The following is a 25,389-nucleotide window of genomic DNA, read 5'->3' as shown; positions in this document are numbered from 1 at the left end:
TATAGACATATTAACTAAAATTCTTCTACCATCATCTGTTACACATATTTTTTCTATTGTAATATCAAGCTTACTTTTATATAGTATTGTAACACCTTTGCTTCTATTGGTTCCAAAAGAACTGATTATTTCCATGTTCCATTCTTTGGATATAATATTTTCCAAGTTTTTATCAAGATATGTTTCCTGAAGGAAGCAAATATCGGTATCTTGATTTTTTAACCAATTATATATAATTATATATAACCAGCAGTAGATAGCACATAAATTATGCAAACGGTAGAAAACATACGATGCAATCAGCAGTAGATAGCACATAAATTATGCCAACAATAGAAAACATACTATGCTACCAGCAGTAGATATAGCACATAAATTATGCAAACGGTAGAAAACATACGATGCTATCAGCAGTAGATAGCACATAAATTATGCCAACAATAGAAAACATATTCTGCTACCAGCAGTAGATAGCACATAAATTATGCAAACGGTAGAAAACATACGATGCTATCAGCAGTAGATAGCACATAAATTATGCCAACAATAGAAAACATACTCTGCTACCAGCAGTAGATAGCACATAAATTATGCAAACGGTAGAAAACATACGACGCTATCAGCAGTAGATAGCACATAAATTCTGGCAAGTGATAGAAAACATACAATGCTATCAGCAGTAGATAGCTGATACATTTTGCCAATTAGGATGGAAAATGTACGATGCTATCAGCAGTAGGTAGCACATAAATTATGCCAACAATAGAAAACATACTATGCTACCAGCAGTAGATAGCACATAAATTATGCAAACAGTAGAAAACATACGATGCTACCAACAGTAGATAGCACATAGATTCTGTCAAGTGATAGAAAACATGATATCAGCAGTAGATAGCTGATACATTTTGCCAATTAGGATGGAAAATGTACGATGCTATCAGCAGTAGGTAGCACATAAATTATGCAAACAGTAGAAAACATACGATGCTACCAACAGTAGATAGCACATAGATTCTGTCAAGTGATAGAAAACATGATATCAGCAGTAGATAGCTGATACATTTTGCCAATTAGGATGGAAAATGTACGATGCTATCAGCAGTAGGTAACACATAAATTATGCCAACAATATAAAACATACGATGCTACCAGCAGTAGATAGCGCACAAATTATGCCAACAATAGAAAACATACGATGCTATCAGCAATAGATAGCACATAAATTATGCAAACGATAGAAATCATACTATGCTATCAGCAGTAGATAGCACATAAATTGTGTCAAATGGTAGAAAATATACGATGCTATCAGCAGTAGATAGCACTTAAATTATCCCAACGTAGAAACCATACGATGCTATCAGCAGTAGATAGCACATAAATTATGTCAAATGGTAGAAAATATACGATGCTATCAGCAGTAGATAGCATGTGTCAAAACATACGATGCTATCAGCAGTAGATATCACATAACTTACAAACACTTGATCTGAATCCCGTTGACTATCAGTGTTGGTCTCTCCGTATATACGGACAGTTAAAGATACTTGTAGTTAGGCCTACATGATACAATTGAATGGAACTTCATATTTGATCAACGCTAACGTTTTCTTCCTTTTGCCATTTTATTTTTGTTTCAAAAATCTTCATGACGATGTTATTATCCATCACTTTTAAGGCGGTACTACACCCCTTGATGACTTTGTGACTATTTTTGCATTTTTCATAAAAAATCATAACACACTGGTAACAAAAGTTCAGTGACTCAAGACAAGCGATATTTATGATACCGTTAGACTGTAAAATATATATACCGTAGAATTCCGTCTAGAAGCATACTAGTATATGCCTCTAAACGAGGGGTTTTTTTAACGAAAGATATGAAAGGCCAATACCCTTCTCAAAAACATTGCAATAGATTGGCCTTAACAATATACATGTTTGTACAGCCGCCTTTATCAGTAATATAGTTGTTCAAACTCCAAATAACGTTTTTGTTGAGAGTGTCAGCTTCTTGTCTCTTGTGTCAAAAAAACCTCGTTTAGAGGCATATATATGCTTGTAGACGGAATTTTACGGTATATAATGAACCACTTGTTTTGAAGCACTAAAATTTCAGTGAAGTAATTTGATTCCTTATCCCTATAATATACACAACTTTTGTTACCAGTGTGTAGTTATTTTTTGAGAAAATCAGTCACAAAATTTATCAGGGGTGTAGTATAGTACCACCTTAAGCTATAATTAAAATATCGGAACTCTAGGGATCACTGATCGTGTCTTTTATTGAAATTGTTTAAAATTTTATTAAAAAATGATATTACTATTATAATATTAACATACTTTTTGGTTTTTGCATAATGTTTGTGATTTATATAAAGTTTGTTTCGTTATACTGTTTCTGTTTTGTTTAAGGGGGTACTACACCCCTGCCCAATTTTGTGCCTATTTTTGCATTTTTCTCAAAAATTATGGCGCATTGGGGACAAGTAAGATATGTATATTATAGGGGCAAGGACTACAACTACTGCACTGGAAATTTTATTTCAGCACAGCCAACAGTTGTGGAGTTACAGTCAAAAATGAGGGAAAACCAATATTTGATCAATAAATCAATAACTACTTGCTTTGTGTTGCTGTATTTTCAGTACAGTAGTTGTAGTCCTTGCCCCTATAATATACATATCTTACTTGTCACCAATGTGCTATAATTTTTGAGAAAATTGCAAAAATAGGCGCAAAATTGGACAGGGGTGTAGTACCCCCTTAAATATCTATTAAACTTTTCCTACTATGTTTGATATAATCGGGTGAAACAATTAATTACCAGGCTTTAGATTTGGTAGGTGACCTCGCCTATCTAGTTTTAGGGAGTGTTCAGAAATACTTTGGTGGGGGGGGGCTGGTAAAAAGGGAGGGGGGGGGGGCCAAAAAAGTTTTGGACCTTAAAAGAGGGGAGACCAAAAAGTTTTAGGTGGTAGGAAAACCAAAAAAGTTTTCCGCTTTAAAACCCAAAATTTCCGCGCGCTTCGCGCGCATTGAGACCCTCTATATCACTTTTAACATGTGCAAGTTTTGGTTTTTAGTGCTTTTATTTGAAAAAATGATGGCACTTAGTGTACACATATCTATTAATTAATATAACATTAAAGATGATCAGCAACATGCAACATCTGGGTTGGTCTAACAAATACTGGCACTTTTTATCTATAGAATTTTATATCTCTTCAAACATGATAATGTACCAATCTGATCAAAATACAACTAAATCAAGAAAATATTGCAAATACATTGGATTTTTTTGCACGTAAACTGCACACTTCAGCTTATATTTCTTATTGCAAAATTATTTTGTACACATAGGCCCATGGGTAGATTTACCATAGGGCAGAGTGGGCACAGGCCCATGTGCCACGGTCTTTGGGGGCCAAAACTGATACATGTGTACATTTGTGTGACCAAATTAATCTCATATTTGACCATTTTAGCTTTTTGCATATAATATAAATTAGATCAAATTTTAACAATATTTGACCATTCAAGCTTTAATATGGCCAAATTTTAGCATTTGTACTATCATAATAGCCACGGATTTAAATTATATGCTGATGTGCATATGAACCTCAAAATAAATCCTCTATTTCATTAATACCTGTAAAATCAGATAAACACCCTGACTTGGGACAAATCTAAATTAAGTATAAATGAAAATTTCCTTGTGCTTGTATTTCATGCGCAATTGCCCCACCGGGAATGTTTCAAACATTAACATCCCTCAATGACATGTGACCCAGATACCACACCACTGGAAACAACACTATTAAGTATAATGTTTGTTATACGATAATGGGGGGGGGTCAAAAAAGTTTTGTCTGTCAAAAGAGGGGGTCAAAAAGTTTAGCGGTCCATCGAGGGGGGTCAAAAAGTTTTCGAGCGAAAAATTGGAGGAAGACCAGCGCCCCCCCACCAAAGTAATAATGAACACTCCCTTATTACACCTATTTTCCTGTCGTTTGCTGCTTGTTTCATGGAAAATAAATAAATAATCTTATCTTTATATAGGCAGCTTAATCATGTTTATTATATAGCCTTCAAAGGTTGCCCACCGTGAATGACTTGTTAGTAAGACATTTTACAATTAATTTGAAAATTGTTTTTTCAAATCCGATTTTGTGTGTGTAAATTTCAATATTTCCACATGTTTCCCAACTGAAATTACAGTTGCAATAGCCTTCAAAGGTTGCCCACCGTGAATGACTTGTTAGTAAGACATTTTACAATTAATTTGAAAATTGTTTTTTCAAATCCGATTTTGTGTGTGTAAATTTCAATATTTCCACATGTTTCCCAACTGAAATTACAGTTGCAGTTGGATGATTTAATAATTTTTAGCAGAGAATAACATTAGAATCCGAATTAAGAAAAATGTAAAATGTCTTTTGGTATATCTCTGCCCTTGCTCTAATGTTGGCCCAAGCAATGTTGTCAACAGGTCCGTGAGACCCTCCGACATTGAACGATGGGGAATGGGGGAGGGTGAGATATAGGGGGGTCTGTACATCACATTGTATTACATCTGTACATGCATGTTTCACTCGGCTTTTCAAAGTTGATAGGGCACGCATGCATTTCCATTGTTTAGTGCAAGTGAGCCAACTATTTTTTTCCTGGATTGTAGCTTCTGATTTTGGGTATTTCTTCCGCCCTTTCCATTCCTCAATTGTTAGCTATTATTGTGTTCGCATCAACCAGATACAGGTTGAAGTCGTTGTTCAAAAAGCTTGTCGTAATACAGCATTGACGCATCTGCAACTTCAAGAACATCATCAGGAAGCTCACTCCTATCTGGGATTGGCGCTGGTTTACCAAATCCAGTAGTCTTAAAGGTCGCTTCATGAGACATTGAATAACCATTAACTATGAGTTCTTTAGGACATATCCATCTTCGTAGCATCGCATCATTGCCAGCCGGCCAAGTAAGCAACGATTCATCAAACGGAATATCCAAGCTATCACAATAAGAGTGCATCATCTGGTATGGGTTAGACAACAAATCATCAGCATCTATAATGATTGGATATGGCTCTATTGTGTTTTTCAAATATTCCACCAAATCGTACATTTCTTTGTAAAAATATCCAGGGGGGACAAGGTGTGGTGTTAGATCTGCCAGTCTACCTGCATGACCTGATAATTGATGCACCTTGTCATTTAGATTTCTTAAAGATGCGAAAACTTTTAATGGGTGCCGAATTACGAAGGCATGCCGATATCCGTCTGGAAGAGCATCGTAGTGGCCGGCTATACCTTGAATCATATCTTTAACGAAGATGACTTTCTTCCCAGGTTGTTCCTCTTCTAGTTTCTTCTTTACCCAGGTGAAATCATGTTGAGCAGCTTCGTATATGTTATCGCCAGTTTGTATGTTTGCATCGAGAGGATAAGCTACATTCTGAAAAATGAAAAGGTTTAGAACTTTAAGCAAGTTAACAATAGTCACAAAATTTATGTTATAAAATGCAATACAAAAAAATTCAACCAAGCCAACGTAGGCCGTCATGAAGAATCTAGAGTTTATTCGATTTTTTACCTGGATTTTTACTATAGTTATGTATTCGTTAAGAGTGGTCTTGGAATTATGGAAACATCTGGGCCTTAAAACTGCTAAATTGTTATTCTAAAAGTATATATAAGTTATAAGTTATATAAAAGTATATGTAGAATGGCAAAGACATTATGAAAAATTGGGCAAAAATGCTCAGTTTTGGAGAAAGTCCTTTTTACCCATTTTTTTCGGAGAAAAGTAACAAAAATTCTTCCAAAATTCCAGGGTTAAGACCAACCTTAAGGATTTGCATATTTATTTTTGCAACATACTTTTTTAGTTTTATTGTAGTTCATTAAAAATTGGGTAGTATTGCCATCACGACCAAACCAGTCTGCGGCGAAATAAGGCTCAAACCAGACCACTGAATCTTGTACATACGTCATGCAATTCGCAAATGATGTTGAAACAGAACGTGGTACTCCCCATAGAAGAACTCTCGCTTGTTTATTATGCGATGTCATCTGTAAAGATTTGAAATAGTATGAAAAACACAATTTTGAATTTAAATAAATTAAACCGTTTGCCTCTCTAAATAGGCAGTGCTATATAGGTTAATAAAAAAATACAGTTTTTATTAACTTACATTTAGAATTTCAAAGGAAATCGCATAAATAAGGCATTGATTTGATAAAAATGTCGGGGGGAAATGTTCATGGGTTTATAATTATAGCCTCGACCGCTATAGCTCTCTGATGCATGTTCATGTTGGCTGTTGCATAGCTGCAACAGTCGGTGAATATGGTGAAGGACATCACAAACAATACGAGACCTTTTGCTCATTGGGTATACACTGTAGTGTTGGGTGAGTGCCAAATTGAAACAGGAGGATATTTACAGTAAAATTTAGGCCTATTATTATATATATCAATATTATTGCACCCACGCTAGCCGCAGTATCATTGAACACTCGTGCTACTCGCAAAAATGCTTAATTTGACCTACCTTTCCGGCTTGTTACATACAAAGACTCTACAAATCTACCCAGTCAGTCTAACTTCAACGATTCGGGCAAATATGTTCGTTGTAATATTTGAACCATGACCCACTGCTTCTTTGGGTGAAGGACGCCGGACATGGACTCCGTATAAACCATGTACAGATTAATTTATTTAAGCAAGCTATAAACATATCCAACAAACCAAATAAAACGGACGAAGTCCATCCTCTTAAATTATGCTATATCTAATATCTAAATACCCATGCATGCCCCGACGGACCGATCGTTTCTCCTGTTTCTCCTAGCGATGTGGGGCTTTCTGATCTCACATTTTCCGACTGTGACGCTTAATATGTATTAAAGACTTTAGGGTTACCCCCCCCCCCTTTTTTTTCACAGGTGTGGGTGTGTACGGGTGGCCCCTCGTGTCTTCCAAAAAAGGGAAAGGAAGAAGGGGAAGACTTGAGTTAGTGTGGAGTATAATGGAATGAGATGATGAAAAAAGAACAGCCTAGTTTAAAACAAAACGCTTTGTACCACGCCGTCTTATTGATACCACTGATAGCAATTACATGTAGGCCTAAAGGTGATGTGTGCAAGATAAGAAAAGGAAACCCTTCTCAACTGAGGCCCGCGGTTTTCTCTTTTAAAAGGAATTTTATCAAGTGTTGCGTTCGCATCATTCCAGGTTTACGTTTAAAGACCCATGTAGCATGTGATTCCAGCGCAAGTGTAAATAAATTATTTATAACTAAAAAATAAAAGTGAAGGATAAGTCATCCAAATTGTCATTTGGTATTTTTGAAATGCTCGTATATGTAGCTAATTTATATAGATTCGTGTCTTATTTTATCTTAAATACACAACTTTCGGCTGAACCACTAGCAGGCTATGTAGGCCGGGATGTAGGCACATCTATGATAATGACAAAGGCGGTGGCGTAGGAGGGGGGGGGGGTGCAAGATTGAAACATTTCCCAATTTCTGATCAAAAGTTGTTGTACTATGTGCGAGCGGCCAGGGGTGGAGCCATCGCAAGCTCCTGGTCACATTAGAAGCTTGCCCCGTTACGCCACTGGACAAAGGTACCAAAATCTGAATTTTGATGATTTTTACGCGATCATCACTGAATGTGCCTTTAATATAGAATTTTGTCGTACTACTGTATTTTATTGACGCATCTTTAACTTCAAGAACATCTTCAGGAAGCTCACTTATCTTTGTGGTTAGAGATGGTTGACCAAATCCGGTGGTCTTAAAGGTCGCTTCATGTATGACACATAGAACTTATAATAATTTCTCCATGAAAATTGTAATTGTTTTTAAATGATCTATTGTACAATATTCAATTGTGTGTGGTTTTGCATGCAGATTTTACATCATGCATGCACAATTTATAACGCTTGATCATGACTGTTTTAATTTAATATGAAATAATACTTATCAACAATTTAATCAAATATATTATATAAAGCAATATTAATTATATGCATACAATGATACAATAGGCATATAGATAGGCCCAAGTTAATTAAAACTTACTTTCAGATGAAACGTTTATTTTGATATCACTATCATAATAATTCTGAATCTTATGTGGGGCAATTATATATAGGTCTACCTTTGTGGGGTACAAAAATTGTGGAGTGTCATCCCGGTTAGGGAAAAAATCTATAATCTTTTCTTTTGCATTTGACACTACCCAGGGGCCATGCCTTGCTTAGATTTCTTTTTGGCTCTTAGCGGAGCTAGTGAGCCTTAGTCATTGTAGTCAGTGAGGACTGTATTTTTGCTACACATTTTGGCCACTTGCGTTCTTGCTTTTTATGCTAAGGTTTCTTTTGTTAATGATATTTGGCTTTGAAATTACATTCCAAGGTTTGCTTAGTTATTTAGCAATCGATTGCACTCCTTTAGAAGTGAATTTGGGGTGGGGAAAGTACTTATTTTGAAGTGAGAAAAGTCAAAAGTCGTCATGAGAAACAAGTCATTTCTATCGTTTTGCTTGGTTCCCTGTATGCGCTAGAGATTATTTTGGTCTGAGTAATTTAAGTTGTGAGATCATGGCGGGAATTGACGGATTGCACTATTTTCTTTGGGAAAGTGACCTTTTATCATGAATTTTGCGGTGATCTCACATGGATAGAAACGTGATTGGATGATTCCTTTGTCCAGATTGTTTATTGAGTTCTCGGGAGTTTTGTTACCATGGGACAACACTTCAAAATATTTAGAGACCAGCGGCGTAGTAATTTAATTAAATGAACGCTAAATAACCAGGGTTGCCAAAAAAATTCAGCCCGAATCGCAGGTCAAATAATCGAAAAGTCGCCCAATTTTTTTCTTTACCCTTTGTATTCTATGGGGCAGGAAATTGTCCCGGGGAAAATCTTCAAAAGTCGCCTAATTGGGTTACCAAATCGCCGGTTTGACAACCCTGAAAACAACGTCTCGACAGCGAAGGTCACATCTGGCTATTCATTATCATTGTTTGTCTGGCACGCTTTCTACAGCGTGGGTTGGGAATTCTGAAAATCTGTAAAAATTACAATTTTGCGGAATATAGGGTGGGTTTCTAAAAAGCGTGTGAGCAATATATAATTATAAAGCGTAGGGGTAACGCTACCAATTGAAAAAAAAATATAATAAAGTAATTTGATGATCTGTTGAAAACATTCATATTTTCTTCATAAATCTGGAAAGAAAATGTCAAAAATTAATTTGCTGATGTTTTCAATTCATACGACGTCACCTGTAGTAGAATCGACGCGCCGTGAGTTTTATGAATGAATATAATTTTCAGTCTCTACATCAGCCGCTTTGGCCCGCTCGCTCACACTAGAAGTGGAGCGATCCGAACCACAGCGGCCGTGTAGAGAGTATAGACTGACGTATTCATGTATTCAGGATCTCACAGGTATCTCAGCCTTTTGCCCATTTGCCCATGTGTTACTTTATGATAAACAATCTAAAGTCGTATCTTTTCGATGCAGTTGCAGTGATGCAGTTTTGCCAACATTTAATATGTCGCAAATGTTTCAGATGAATAAGAAAATCATGAGTGTTTGATAGATGAGGATAAATTCTGCATCAATTCGGATTCTGAAATGGATTGATGGCGCAGATAATGATAAAATGGACCCGGAAGTGACTGTATTGAAAACAAACCGTTCAAACCCAAGGGAACGTCCATTATATATGAGCCTTATATGGAAGTCGCCACTTGACTTCGATTATTCCGTGGTATCAAAAGCCACAAGTACTTGAGTAGGCTACCATCACTCACGGTCAGCTGACATTATTTTAGCAGATTTAAAATAAATAAAATACATTTATTATAAATGAAAATGAATCATGATATTATAATAATAAAGGACGTTCCCTTGGGTTTGAACGGTTTGTGTATGAAACGCCGATGTTCAGTCTTCCGAATTTGATAAAGTAATGCTGTAAACAATCTAAAGTCGTATCTTTTCGAAAGATGATTGCAGTTTTGCCAATATTATGTCGCAAATGTTTCAGATGAATAAGAAAATCATGAGTGTTTGATAGATGAGGATAAATTCTGCATCAATTTGGATTCTGAAATGGATTGATGGCGCAGATAGTGATAAAATGGACCCGGAAGTGACTGTATAAAACGGCGATAGCGCCGATGTTCAGTCTTCCGAATTTGATAAAGTAATGCTGTAAGCTTTGGTCACAAACACTGCATAAGGGTGGGGGTTCAATTTTTTGATTTTTTTTTGTCTGTCTAAAAAGCGTGGGGGCTGGGGGAAATATAAATGGTGAGGGTTTGACCCCCTGACAAACGTTCGAAATTTGTAGCTGCTACAACTGATCATCACTATTTAATTCACTAGAATCTGTTTGTTTGTCTGTGTCTGCCTCTTCTCTCAGAGACTAGTGTAGTAGTAGCTCGTTACGTAGTGATTCCGTTGTCCCACTGGCCTACAAAACTTAGATTGCATGGCGATCGGAGTGTTATCGTCAGAGCACTAGCATAGTAGGGGAAGCATGTTCCTCAAACTTGGTGGGTGGATGCATCTTTAGTACAACAAGTCACACATACAATATTTTCTCAATTCGAATTTTATCCTTTCTGGGTATGACTGATTTTGTTACCGTAAAATTTGTGTCAATTCCCGATATCACATAATAGTACCGTACACTATAAATGCAGCACATTTTGTAGGCTCCAATTGCTGATTACATAAATGAGAACAACTGGTAACCAGCGGCACTGTGCAGTACCGGTCTGTTATTCAATTGCGTTGTGTGTGGGTTATGTGTATTTTATGTGTAAAATGCCTATGCGGCGCGGTGATCCACCCAAAAAACAAAATCATCGTATAGATCCCTGGTACTAGGTGCATCTTGACCCCAGCATAAGTTTGTATTGGTTAGTGGGTCAAGGTCACCTGAGGTCATCCAGGGGTCATCTGAGGTCAAATTTGCAAAAACTGTTGTAGGGGCATGAAACCGTGGGTACAGTCAACATTTGGAGTCAAATTTCGGGAAGGTCATCCGGGGTCACCGAGGGGTCATCTGAGGTCAAATTACTAAAAACTCGTATGGGCATGAAACTTGGTGGGTACAGTCAACATTTAAAGTCAAATTTTGGGAAGATACTAAAAATTGTCGTATGGGCATGAAACTAGGTGGGTACAGTCAACATTTGGAGTCAAATTTTGGGAAGGTCATTTTGAGGTCATCCGGGGTCACCTGAGGTCAAATTACTAAAACTGTCGTATGGACATGAAACTTGGTGGGTACAGTCAACATTTGGAATCAACATTTTGGGAAGGTCATTTTGGGGTCACCCAGGGGTAATCTGAGGTCATATTACTAAAAAACTGTTGTATGAACATGAAACTGGATACAGTCAACATTTGGAGCCAAATTTTGTGGGGTCGCATGTTCCTCGAACTTGGCTTGGTGGGTGCATCTTGACCCCAGGCAGAACAAGTTTGTATTGGTTAGTGGGTCAAGGTCACCTGAGGTCATCCAGGGTCATCTGAGGTCAAATTAGCAAAACTGTCATATGGGCATGAAACTTGGTGGGTACAGTCAACATTTGGAGTCAAATTTTTGGAAGGTCATTTCAGGGTCAACCGGTGTCACCCAGGGTCATCTGAGGTAAAATTGCTAAAAATGTTGTATGGGCATTGGTGGGCACGGCCAACATTTGGAGCCTAATTTTGTAGGGTCGCACAGAACAAGTTTGTATTGGATAGTGGGTCACGGTCACCAGAGGTCATCCAGGGGTCATCTGAAGTCAAATTAGCAAAAACTGTCGTATGGGCATGAAACTTGGTGGGTACAGTCAACATTTAGAACCAAATTTTTGGAAGCTCATTTCGGAGTCAGCCAGGGGTCACCTGAGGTCAAATTACTAAAAACTGTCGTATGGGCATGAAACTTGGTGGGTACAGTCAACATTTGAAGTCAAATTTTTAGAAGGTCATTTCGGGGTCATCTGAGGTCACCATTTAGAGCAAAATTTTTGGGAGGTCATTTCAGGGTCGTCTGAGGTCAATTTAGATGAATTCTAATAGTTGCCAAGGCTTTCTATAGTTGTTGAAAGCTTCAAATACTAAAAAAGGGGATTTTAAAATTTTGCAGAACAAATTATTCTTGCTGGTTCAGTAGTAATTTGCACAATAATGAATTATTTTCAGATTTTGCAACTAATAGTAATGCGGCAAAAATAATAATGCGGAGGAGGAAGATTGACCACCCGATCGAAGTTTCAAGGACCGTATTGAATATTTGTGGGGAATTTTTCAAACTGAAGGTTTAAAAAAATTGACCGACCTACCAACCTGTTGCGCATTCGACTCCAAGAACAATTGCTTTCCCACAAAAAAAGCGTAGAGCCACAGCGCCATTGGTGCTCTTGTTATTTGAACATCACCAGTCGGGATCATCATTTCGAGATATGTCCATTTAAGACTAAAAGCAAGTGGCTGAACTTCACGGTGTCCAGCAAAAGAACATCAATTATTAATTTCAATCAATAATTAACAAACCAACAGATCGACCCATTTATCGATATGACAATCGATCGAGTCGATCAATCAATCAATCAATCAATCAATCAATCAATCAATCAATCAAAATACATATCACTGAATCAATCAACAACAATCAACAATCAATAAACAAACATATCAATCGATCAGTAAACATATAAGTAAATCAATAATATCAATCAAATAATCATTCAAAGAACCAATCATGGCGTGGAAAAAAAGTTTTAAAAGTTCTAAAAAGTTTTGCAACTTTTCAGTAACGTGACGTGATTGGTTAACGGGCCTATAAACAGCCTGTCACCTGAAAGGAATGTGACCTTGCGATCAGTCCACGTAAATATTGTTTTCAGTCAGTGATGCCAACGCCGCGCCTTAGGCGCACAATTGGGCTACTTGGCGATCACTGGCCGCTACTCAAAAAAGCATGCCGCTACTTGTCTAAAATTGGGCTACTTTTGCCAGTCTCAGGCCGCGGCACTAATTTGATGTATTTTCCTTTCAATTTAGCCGATTTATAAAGGTTTTGAGTCTTTGAAGCTCAAAATTGAAATTACAATGGGTTTTGTGACCATTTATTGATCGGTCAGTAACTTCCCAGTAAGTACCGGAAGTTTCAAAGTCAAGTGCTTTTCCGCCCAATTGGGTGTTTTGCGTTCTAAATTCGGGTAAATCCGCCCAAATATCCGGTATTGGGCGCTTTTTGGAAGCTTAAAAATTGGGCTACTTAAGAATCCTTTACCGCGGCCTGGCGAGTCAATGCGCCGCGCCTTGACGCTGAAAAGTTTTGGCAACACTGTTTTCAGTCACAACACAAGTACATCTCACTGAGCCTCCGAATTCTCACATTTTTTTGCAGCGGTGTGTCGACCAGAATGGCGGAAAGAAATCCAGGAGTTGAATTTGGTGAGATTTTATTTGTGTTATCCCATTGTGACAACAATTTTAAGCTTATTTGGATCTAAAAAAAATCTAGGTGCAAAATTCTGCAGTCTGACTCATTTGTAATTGTATTGAGTGTACTACTAAATATAAAAATACATCTAATTCTCGATCGATCATGAGAGACAACTTGGGTGCGCATAGATATTTGCCTCGAGCATACTACGCTAGCCCGAGGTACTCACACCTCCGTCACTACCATTTCCACTGTCCTTCTCCGTACGAAGGTCTGAGCAGGGATGTGAGAGTCTACTCTCACATCCCTGGTCTGAGTGAGACTGAGCATCTGGTCCGACCAGGGTACACATAAAATACCACTTTTTCTCATAAATACCACTTCCTACCATTCCTCACGTGAAGATGAGACTTATACATGCACCATATTTGGTTATATTCCATTAAAAGTACGCTGATGAAACAGAAGGTACAGTACATCTTCTCCAGTGGGCGTGCTAATGCTGTTTTAATTCCTATTCGGCAAGGATGACAATTTTGACATCCTCGTCTGTGTAGACAAAAGACCTGTCAAAACTGTTCTGGTTGTCCAAACACTCAAGTATGCATCAGAAGGATGGTCCACAATAGCGTGATTCATGCAGCAGGAATAGGGATTAAAAAGCTATGAAGTAGGACCATGTGCTTCTTTTGTCCAATTGGCCTTCAAGATTTTGAATGGAAACAGCTCAGACCCAGAAAACGATCATGTCAGTAAATGAATATTTTGTTCTGGGACTGATTATTCGAATTCAGACTACATCTTAATCTTTTTATGATCGAGAATTTAATAATTTGCCTATATCATGGATGAATGATGGAGGTAACGAGCACGAACGACGAACGTAGTGTGTGGATAGGAAACTGGCATGCTTGATCTGAGCCGAGGACAGAACTACATGTCTAGTGAATATAAATCTTGATATCAATACGCTGTTACTGTTTACTTTTTGTTTGTTAATTTTTTTAATTATAATTATTAAGTAGTTAGTATGGTAATTTAATGCACCGCCATGTAGGTGTGAGCCGCTGTTAAAAAAGAGTATGTTTGAATGAATAAATAAATTAGGCTAAATTGCAGTGGTGATATACATGTACGGTACGACATAGATCATTTTTCTGCTAGTATTAAATATTCATTCATGAGGTAAAGCGACATCATTTTTAACACAAGTCTTAAAGTATTACGTGTAATCTCTAATAAGGCGTAAATAGACTCCTCAGTGGTGGTATCGTTTTTCTTCTTCAAGTGACCTTTGACCTTAAGACAGCCCTGTGTAATTCACCTAGTAATTACACAGGTACCGTTTGGGCTGTCACCACCTTGTTGTATTGAACTGGTATAGGAGTTGCAAGGGCCTGGTACTACTACTGAATTTTTACAATTGACCATACCATTCGTGAAATATAAGAATTTTTACGAAACGCCCTCATTTTCAAACCTTTCCACAGATTCAAATATCAATCGATGATCTGTATTCGGAGTACTAATCACTGCGCATCTATTGACATTGATAGATATTTGACTCCTTGGAACAGGCTGAAAATGAGGTAGTTTCGTAAAATTCTTTTATTTCAAAAACGAAGCGGTCAATTGTCTACATTAAAAAAGTATGTGATAGCTGATATATTCCTCAACCACATCAGTTATTTAGTTATGTCTGGTTTATGCGTTAAAATACCCAAAAAATTCAGTTTCTGAAGATACAGTTCTTTCAGGGACACCCTGTAAATCAAGGCTATATAGGTATTTGAACCCCCAGATGGTGCAGAGGTTAAATTTTGGTGACAGTTTTGGTTAAAATGATGGGTGCTTGTCAAATCCTAACTAAGTCCTCGATAAGCAGGGATGTGACAGTGTTTACTGTTTAAAAGCAATATATTGCAATATTTAGTAGTATAGTAAGTATGACTATTAAACCCATGTACATCACATTCACACAGCGTCTTTTCTCTTGTTATTTTCTACAGATTTGAGTTGGGTAGAGAATGTTCATATTAATAAACCTGCTGTGTTTAAAAGAGCCAATGAGATCAGAGTAAGACGTGGAGTGAAGAAGAACTACCAGGTATGTATGGTACAAAGAATGCAAAGTTTATTAGGGCTCTTATACATGTAAGGGACCAGGAATTCCCAGTTATATAATTACCCTCTCCATCCTGGAAAGAGGATTCTAGTGTTAACTGTTCATGTCATGGGTGAATCCTCTGTGATTATAATCCAATCCATTGTTTACGCAGGCATGTGTAATGCGGCCCATACAAGTTCAATTATCAAAGATCCGAGATCATGTAGATACAAGAGTGGATACTAAATCTACCATGACATGCACAATGGTAGATTTTACATCCATTGCTGCATCTAGGGTCCCAAATATTGATCAATAAAATAAAATTGATCGTGTATGGGCCGCATAAGAAATCTATGTGCTTTAGTTGGTGCTTTTAAGTGGGGAGATTCATTAAGTTGGGGTCAGGGTATTCAGCAGGTTTTAAAATCCACACTACCTGTGGAAGATTTAGCCAAAGTCTTCCACAGAGGGAATTTTGAATAGACAATTGGGTAACTTCCATTTGTAATATTCACTCCAGTTGTGGCAGGTAAAGCCATAATACAGGGGGAGTATTTGTTTCAAAATGATTAACATTGACTAATTACATTTTAAAAACATACTCCCCCTGTGGAAGATATTTCTAAAATCTTCCACAGGGGGAGTGGATTTCAACTGGAATAACCCAATATCCATCTTGCATTTCTTTACTACATCTAGATTGCCTGGCAATTGAAAGCTGCCACCTGTATTGACTTGACCACCTTGTCTGGTGATGATATACTATTATACATCTTTGTGTTTCTTTACCACATCTAGATTGCCTGGCAGTTGAAAGCTGCCACCTGTATAGATTTGACCACCTTGTCTGGTGATGACATATACTATTATACATCTTTGTGTTTCTTTACCACATCTAGATTGCCTGGCAATTGAAAGCTGCCACCTGTATTGACTTGACCACATTGTCTGGTGATGACACATATACTAATGTACAGAGGTTGTGTTTCAAGGCCAAACACCCAATTAGGAAGGACTTACTGGAGGCAGTAGGAATGCAGGATAAAGGTAAATATTCTATGGATGGATTTGTGATTATTTATTTTTCAAGACAACTGGGGATGCGTTGCACTAATGGGCTATTCCAGTTGAAATCCGTAGACCCCATATGGAAGATAAAGCCTTAATCTTCTACACAGTAAGTGTGAATTTCAAATGGAGTCACCCATTCAGGTGAAATGTGCACACCATGTGTGGGAGATTAAGGTCATATTTTCCATAGGGGTGAATGGATTTCAACTGGAACAGCTGACAGCTCAATTTACAAAACATCGTAAGTTCTGAACCCATTGCAAGTCCCTAATGGGAACATTATTGTCCATAGGATTTATGTATTGACGTTGCAATGCGTTTGGACTCACAAAGCATCGTAAATGTTAGTGAAATGTGCCTGAGGGTTGCCAAACCACTAATTTGAAGTTTGAACTACTGGCCCGTGGCTTAGAGAAAAGAAAGAATAAATAGATGACCATCGCAATTTAGGGACATTAAGCAACTTTTGTGTGACATTGGAACTTGAGGAGAAAAAAAAATACTGATTTTGGATAAGATTCACAGAAAATGAGATTATTCAAGGGGGCTTTTTAAGAGAGCGAAAGTCACAGCCTAGAATGGGGTTTCCTTGGTCTGTGGGTCAGCTGATATTTTTTATAACAAATTGGACAAAACTTAGATCATTTTGGTTAATGACAAAAGCCTTTGCAAACTTCAACCCAGAATTAGTCATCGTCAATGTGCACATGTCTACTGTGCAGTTGATTAGAACAATTTATCGCATCAAGGTAGACACACTTTGCAATTTATTATTAATGATAATAATGTTATCTCTTTTACAGGCATTACAGTCGGCGCAGTTTGTGTGTACCCAAGCAGAGTGTGTGATGCTGTGAAAGCCCTGAAAGAGGCTGGTGCTCCCAATATACCAGTGGCTTCAGGTGAGTTCTTGTTGGCATGGAACAGCCAAGTTAATTGAAATGGAATTCCAGGCCTTGCTATCTGGATTTTAAAGACAAGTGGCAGGTTGCAAAATGACTGAGGGCACCGAAGGCATCTGCCTTCGGTGCCCCTGCCTTGATGGCCTATTAATTGCTGCTATTCTTTAACATGTAATTGCCTTGTAAAATAAATGTGTCCTTTCAAAATTGCCTTGAAATGGGTGCCCTTCAGAATCCTTATTTTATGCCCTGGCGAGTGGTAAATCACTTGGTAGCTAGAAGAATGTAGTGGTTGAATCACTCTCTAGGTCTGAGATTATTTATACCAATATGAGACACTTACGCACTGTTGACACCCTTTCTTTTTCAGGGATTAATCTAATACATTGAAAATGCTGAAACTTTCAAATGTAAATTGGATTTAATTTTGGGTGATTCACAGCGAGCGATATTTAGTGTCTATGGCGAGTAGAAAATTGCTCACTAAAAATTGAGTTTGGGCGAGCGGTGGCGAGCAAGAGCGATCGCTCGCCTCAAACGGCAAGGCCTGAATTCATACTTGACATATGTGCATAGGTCATGGGACTAGGCAAAGGGCTTAAGCCAGACTTAAAACCTAATTTTGGCAAGTATGGAAAATAAATAGAAGAGATTGAAGATAAATCGATACAAGGGGTGATTGATAAGTTAGCAACCAAATATAGAAGAAGCTGAGCTATGCAGTTTTGACTGATATTCTGTGCATTTCAACGTTTTGAATAATTACACAGAAAGTTTGAAGTAATTATCTGTTTGCTTTCTTGTGATTCCAAAAAGTCTTTTATCCCTGTAACATGAATTGATTGCATATTTGTTCCTGTGTACAGTTGCTACAGGGTTTCCAGCAGGCCAGACTCATCTCAAGACTCGATTAGAGGAAATCAAACAAGCTGTTCAAGATGGTGCTAAAGAAATTGATATTGTTATCAATAGAGCTTATGCATTGGCTGGCAATTGGAGAGGTATGCTTGATAAAATTGTGTGTTGGGGTGTGGGTTGGGGTGTGTGTGTGGGGGTGGATATTATGTATACTTTGTTGGGACACTTTTAAAGTTGTATACAGTCCAACTTGTTTATCTAGCCGTAATGGGACTTAGCATGGGCCAAATCAGTGAAAAGGCCAGACAAGAGAATTATTTGAAATTTTGCATTGAAAGTGGACAAGAAATTGCTAGTTTATAGTTATTTATAGGTAAGGTCGGGTAGATGGATTATTCTATAGTCAAGTATATGAGGTCCGAGACGAGAGATAATCCATATCTCGCCCTGAACCAACTAAACCGAGCCTAATAACAAATTTATCATACCCAAATATAACTAAATAAATCACAAATAAAGACATTGAATATAATTTGCAAAACTTTTTACAAAATTTGCAATACACGCCCTCATATAAAATTTACATCGCCTCCCCTTACAAATAAAAAAAGCAATGTGATTTATATATGCGCTAGGTGCAGGCACAATGCAGACATTGATCCACAAGTCTCAGCACACTTAACAGGTTGTCGCCGACCACTGCGGCCCCACATCATTCCATACATGGCTCGAAAAAGTGAGGAATTTGGGAAGCTTCTTCCCAGGAAATGTTGGTGTTTGGAGGGAAAATCTGGTAATTGAAGGGAAATTGTGTCTTTTTGTATATAAAATTTAGCTTGCATCCCGGTAAATTCACATTTTTTCAAGCCCTCATTTCCATAAACATTAAACAACAACACAGGGATTTGCATCTAAGAAGCGCACATCCTAGACATTCCACAATTGACCTTTCGCAGCCAGAATCAGCTCCTCGAGTTTGTAGGGTTACGACGAGACAATTATCAGTAAGTTCCTTGTCCAGTGGGATTTCAAGCAAACTCTCTGCCAGGGTTCAAACCCGCAAGCTCTTGCACCATAGAAGAACACCATAATGATTGGGCTAACTTGATTGCTTAAAAGAAGACATCATTTCTTGTGGTGATATGTAACATATTATTATATTCTGTGTTATTAAAGTTATTTAATATTATTGTCTGTCAAGACATCAATTTTTATTTCAACATTTTAAGTTCATATTGTATGATTGACTTTGCTGATAATCGTATTTGTCATGTGACAATGCAGGTGTGTATGAGGAGGTGAAGCTATTCCGTGAAGCCTGCGGGCCGGCCCATCTCAAGTCTATTCTAGCAACTGGTGAACTGGGAAATTTGGAAAATGTCTACAAGGCAAGCATGGTAGCTATGATGGCAGGTAAGATATATGTGTCAAAAATATGAATGTCATTTCAAGGTGATTGACAGGGCCATCATCTGAGATTCAGTTAGTAGAAATTATTGGATGTTTATATGAAAGTGAGTGGAAAAAAAATCGACACTATTTTGAAAAAATTTGACCTTTTAAAGAAAGCAAACCAAACTTTCTTTACTATTTAATGAAGATCACAGCTAATCATACTTTGGTCCAAAGTATGATTAGCGGTTATCTTCATTAAACGGTAAATAAATGCCCAATTAATTGATGCAGAATTGTGAATCATTTGTTTGTGCTTTTGGTAAACTCCCATCCACAGGTTCTGATTTCATCAAGACATCCACAGGGAAAGAAGGTGTGAACGCTATTCTTCCAGTAGGCCTGGTTATGACCAGAGCTATCAGGGACTATTATAAGAAGACTGGTGTCAAGGTAGGTTAACACAAATGTGCTGTTGCTTTACATTGGTTCGCCCCAAGCACAGTATTGAATCCGCACATAAAGTTTAACTTGCAGAGTGTACACGCAAGCGTACAAGGGTGGTTTGTCAGTACGCTTGCAGCGCAACTGAAAAGGCATACATCACTGATTTGATTTGATTTGATTTGAGTTTGACCCAAAGGATATTTTGAGGTGAACCAAATTTGAGGTGAACCAAAGGATATTGTAGTTTAAGATTATGACTCGAGACATGGTTTGCCATAATACTGAAATTCTCTTTATTATGTGCAAAACTTCAAATGACTGGATAGTCTTAACAGTGAATAAATTCCTTTTGGTCAAATATGCATGACATATATTGTCACTCATTGACTCTGATTGGGTGGTTCTATAAGTCTGCCATGAACTTTTGTAACTTGCATTAATTCCACGTAAAGTTTGTTTGGTTTATATAAGGCGAAAATTATTCAGCTTTTGTTACTGCGTGTATCAATAAAGTCCCAACTCACGCCCTCATAAATTCACACACACATGCGCCAGTCACACATTACGTAACACACAACTAGCGTAATCACTGCGCCCAACTGCGTGCATGCCATTCTATATTGATACACTGTGTTATGAGTCTTATTTTTTCCCGTCTTATTTAAGCTGAACAAACTTTGGTAAAGTTAATTTAGAAGTAGACTTCACAGCGAATACCAACATTCATGATTTCAGCTTATGCTGGATAAATAAAAATTGGACACTCTTGAAACAAATTTTTGTCACAACTTGAAATGCAATGACATACACACAACTTGCTCTACTCTTTCCCAATCGGGCACAGCATTTTTTGTCTTGTTTATTTTATGCCATGGTATAGTGTGGACTTAATAAGTATCTTCACAGTATAATGGCTGATATCATATTGAACCATACACAGATGTTTGTAAGTCTTCACCTATTTTGTAATTTCAGATTGGTTTCAAGCCAGCTGGTGGAATCCGTAGTGCCAAGGATGCCTGCACCTGGTTGGCCTTGATGAAGGAAGAACTTGGTAATGATTGGCTGTGTCCCGAGTTATTCCGTATTGGTGCTAGCAGTCTGTTAACGGACATAGAGAGGCAGGTGTACCATAATGTGACTGGCAGATATGCGGCTAGTAATGAATTGGCTATGACATAGAAAGATACCAAATCACACACTAAAAGAAAGTCATCACTCCTTTGACCTGTCCCAAATCTAAACCCGATCACGTTAAGACATTTGATCGATACGGATGTGTGCAGAATCTTGTTAGCTCCCAATTTGACACCGTATTTGCTACCAAAAGCTCTAAATTGACATTCAGGGATGCAAGTTTTCAATCATTTGCCTGTTTCAGGCATTTTGTTACATTTTGCCATTTGCCTGATTTCAGACCTTTTGTTACTCCAAATTCCCACACTTTTTTTCAGCCCATTTTGAGGTTTGATAGCCCAAATTTATGCACCTTTTTCTGCATTTTCCTGCAAACTCACTTCAGGCAACTTACGTCTCTGCAGTATTTGAAATATGGTGCATAAGTGAAATTTGCCAATCAAAAGGATTACGCGGCTAAAATGGCTAAGCATGGAAAAGCATGCTTTTTTTTAATGTCGAGCATATCTAGGCATTAACAGCTGAAATCTAGGAGATAACGCTGACACATCTTGGCAGTGACCTAGTGAACGAAGGGGGTCGCCGTAGATCGCTGGTCAGGGCAATTGCCTGTGATGAGCCCCTGTTGCCTATCTGGGGGTATCCCAAGTGCCTGCGATCAGGTTCAAATTTATGATGAGTCAAAAGAGTGAAGGCTCTTTGTTTGTGCGGTGTTTACTTGAGTACTTGCCACAAATCAGGGAGGGGAATAAATGATTGGTTAGAGCCAATGTTTTGTTGTTTGAATGACTTGTGAAAGGTCCTTCCCCCATTTGTATAGCATAAGGCCATTCAAAATAAGGCTGAATTGTACATTTACCAAAGAGGTTACGATAGGAGTGTACTGATTCCACCAAGTTTGCTTGTCACACATGGATGGGGGAAATAGTGTACCTTCCATTTATTCAGTCATGCATCAGATGAAGTGTGTGCATGATTGAAATCTTTGTAATACTTTAATTGTGGCAATAATGGACTATTCCATTTAAAATCCACACTCCCCCTGTGAAAGATTTTGGAAATATCTTCCACAGGGGGAGTATGTTTTTCAAATGTAATTGGTCGGGGTTAATCATTTTGAAACCAATACTCCCTCTGTATTATGGCTTTACCTATATCATCCACAACTGAGTATTTCAAATGGAAGTTACCCAACTGTCTATTCTATCCAAAACTCATACTCTCTCTATGGAAGACTTTAGCTAAATCTTCCACAGGGGCAGTGTGGATTTAAGTGGAATAGCCCAAAGCACATTTTGCTCTCCATAGACAAAAGATGACAATTTCAGGCCTTTGGAGGTAGGCTCTTTTGGTTCTACCATGTATGATAATCCTATTCATATGGCAGATTTCCCATACCTTTGTACAAAGGCTATACAGAGAGTTGTGAAGTCAACCACTTTCACTTCTACGCATTCCAAGTAGGTTGCTCTCTCTCTCCCAAAGATGTTTGCTGTGCAGCACATGTATTGGTTGGTACTCTACGTCAACTTTTGGAACTTCTACAGTTTATGTGAATAGTTGAGCTGGGGTAAATTGTCAAAATTCAGTCATGGAGTACAGTGGTTCAAAAGCACCATGATGTATGAATACAGTTGAGAAAATGTTTTACAAATATCAGTGGGCTTCCGTTCTATCTTTTATTAAGTTATGTTGTGACCAAAAGTGCACCTTTAAGGGCATTTTGTCGGCATGCTTGTCCTGTAGTTCCTTAAAAGCACTTGGCACTTTATATAAGTCACAACCAAACTAGTAGTGAAACATACTATAGTATGATATCACTGTATCTGACAGTATTATTTTATAAAGCTAAATTAGTACATGCTGGTGTATTTGAAAATATGTAATATAAAGGTTTTTTGATGAATTAGATATTATTAAAGTACCCAAGTTTCCATCCAAATAAATGAGATGTGAAATTCTGAATTGTCCTGCTGTAAGCCAGGAAAGTCTTAATTGAACACAATCTTACTCATATTTTTGCAAAAATTGCATATCGTATTCGACTTAATTAGCAGCCTGGGTGCTAGGTAAGGTGTTAAATAATCAATATACCACATTTTGAAAGTCGCAGTGGACATTCACATGTAAAACAATGTTGTAGTTCAAGAAAAATAGAAAAGATACCATTAGACAAACAGGGGCAATTTCAGGTTTTTGAAAGGGGCCCACCTATGTATAGTATACAAAGTCATATGAATGTACATCTGGAATGCTTGTGGATGCACTCTTTGCTTCCAAATAGCACATGTTATGTCCAAGAATCAAATATACCAACAGTAGTTTAAAATGGAGTATTTTCAACAAAGTAGTCTGCATATCTCTACATAATGCCTCTATAGAGTATAACCCAAATAATTAATTACTATGAATTTAGAAATGGAATGGGTCATTGAAAACTAACGCTTACCTAAAGTAAAGTAAATATGATATGATATGATATGATATATGATATGATATGATACAGGGCATTCTTACTTTGAATGTCACACACAGTTTATGTCCTTGTGCAACAAAACTTGTCCATTCAATTTAATTTTTGAATTAAAAAAAAGTACTAAGAAAATATATATTAAAGTACTTTGATGTGATGTTTAGAGTTTATATTTTTATGCCATGTATTGAAAATAATCCATCTATACCATTTGAGGATAAATGTGGTGAGTAGCTTTTTTAAAAACTAAGTCCTAAATCTTTTAGTGTATCACACTACAACCCTGCAGTGGCGTGGTTTGCTGAAAGCACTTGAAAGCCTGCAAGTATTTTTTATGTGAATAGACCACTATACTGTGTATTAGCTCAAGTTTGGTAGTGGTGTAGGTGTGTATTTCACTGGTCACAGTCATGTATTGGATCACGCATGTTAACCTAATTCGGTGTGTATATGCATGCGATTATGGTTAGTTTGTTCGGCATTTTCCATGCCGCAACTGCATAAAGCCCCGACATCACTACCAAAATTGAGGTGAAACAAAGAGTAGTAAACTACCTCGAAGGAAGTTAACATTGTTGGGGAAGTAAAATTATATAGTATTAATGTGTGCTTTGTATCAAAATCATGTAACCATTTTGAATGTTTTAATTAAATATGAAGTAACTCAGTTTCAACTGCCACCATGAATGATACACATTATAGTCAGGTGATGTTACTCTGAACTGAAAACCAGTGAAATTTTATAATACTGGCTTAGTTCTGTCAGTCCTTGGTAATCAGCATCTACATGTATGTGTATTATTGAATCAAAAGAATATCAAAGCACATAATGACAAAAAAACAACAACATCCATTTCTGAAACTTAATTTGTTTCCAAGCCAAATCAGTATACTATTGAAAATTTATTATGAAAAAAGTTCAAAGCAAAAACATGTGTTTTAAATGTGGCTGTAAGATTTTATTTTAATTGAATGTGGTGTTTCAAATATTTGACATTATTTTCCTTCCCTTCATATATTATGTAATATATATAGATATTCAATGGAAATAAAACAGGGAATGTTATAGAACCCAATAATTGGTTTTAAACTGTGTTTATGTTTATGTTGAAACTTTTCCAGCAGTTTAGCAAATAAAATATATTGTCATCAGCTGTGAACAAGTTAGAAAATGGATAGTTCAGAAAGAGGAAGCAGATATTTTAGTATGTAAAAGAAGTAATAAAAAATCCTGTCAATGTTTAAAAGGGAAAGCTGATCTCAGATGAGAAGGGGTCTTGTAGACGCTTGGTGTTGATTACATCTTTTTAGCGTAGTATGTTTTCGCAAGCAATGGGCGATTCCAGATTTTTGAAATAACTGCCACAGAGGGAGTATGAATTTCAAATGGAATGAGCACATTAGGCAACTCCATTTGAATTTCATACACCCTCTGAGAAAGATTCAACCTGAATCTTTCCCTGAGGGAGAGTGTGTTTCAAATGGAGTTGTTAATGTGTTAATTCCATTTGAAATTCATACT

The 25,389-nt window shown here is 37.3% G+C and overlaps 2 protein-coding genes across 3 annotated transcripts; one reads left to right on the top strand and one right to left on the bottom strand.

The window, feature by feature from the left end:
- Nucleotides 1-4,504: 4,504 nt before the first annotated feature.
- Nucleotides 4,505-6,612, bottom strand: LOC140147616 (uncharacterized). The gene is made up of 3 exons (XM_072169391.1): nucleotides 6,554-6,612; nucleotides 5,881-6,072; nucleotides 4,505-5,455 (listed from the first exon to the last, which is right to left on the bottom strand). The coding sequence occupies exons 2-3, from the start codon at nucleotides 6,070-6,072 to the stop codon at nucleotides 4,748-4,750; spliced, it is 900 nt and encodes a 299-aa protein (XP_072025492.1). The 5' UTR covers nucleotides 6,554-6,612; the 3' UTR covers nucleotides 4,505-4,747.
- A 6,286-nt stretch (nucleotides 6,613-12,898) lies between these two features.
- LOC140148004 (deoxyribose-phosphate aldolase-like) lies at nucleotides 12,899-24,962 on the top strand. 2 transcript variants are annotated; one of them, XM_072169829.1, is made up of 9 exons: nucleotides 12,899-12,935; nucleotides 13,389-13,485; nucleotides 15,487-15,584; nucleotides 16,487-16,634; nucleotides 17,462-17,560; nucleotides 18,427-18,561; nucleotides 19,703-19,831; nucleotides 20,151-20,263; nucleotides 21,233-24,962. In XM_072169829.1, exons 2-9 carry the CDS (start codon nucleotides 13,455-13,457, stop codon nucleotides 21,437-21,439), a joined length of 960 nt encoding a protein of 319 aa, XP_072025930.1. In that variant the 5' UTR covers nucleotides 12,899-12,935; nucleotides 13,389-13,454; the 3' UTR covers nucleotides 21,440-24,962. The 2 variants fall into 2 exon arrangements, with proteins under 2 accessions (XP_072025930.1, XP_072025929.1); XM_072169828.1 differs by lacking the exon at nucleotides 12,899-12,935 and having other exon boundaries at nucleotides 13,378-13,485.
- The last annotated feature ends 427 nt before the right edge of the window (nucleotides 24,963-25,389 follow it).

The sequence above is a fragment of the Amphiura filiformis genome, chromosome 3 (assembly GCF_039555335.1).
Source record: "Amphiura filiformis chromosome 3, Afil_fr2py, whole genome shotgun sequence".
NCBI lineage: Eukaryota > Metazoa > Echinodermata > Ophiuroidea > Amphilepidida > Amphiuridae > Amphiura > Amphiura filiformis.
Note: the sequence above shows the minus strand (reverse complement) of the source record. Positions and strands in the feature narration are given on the sequence as shown.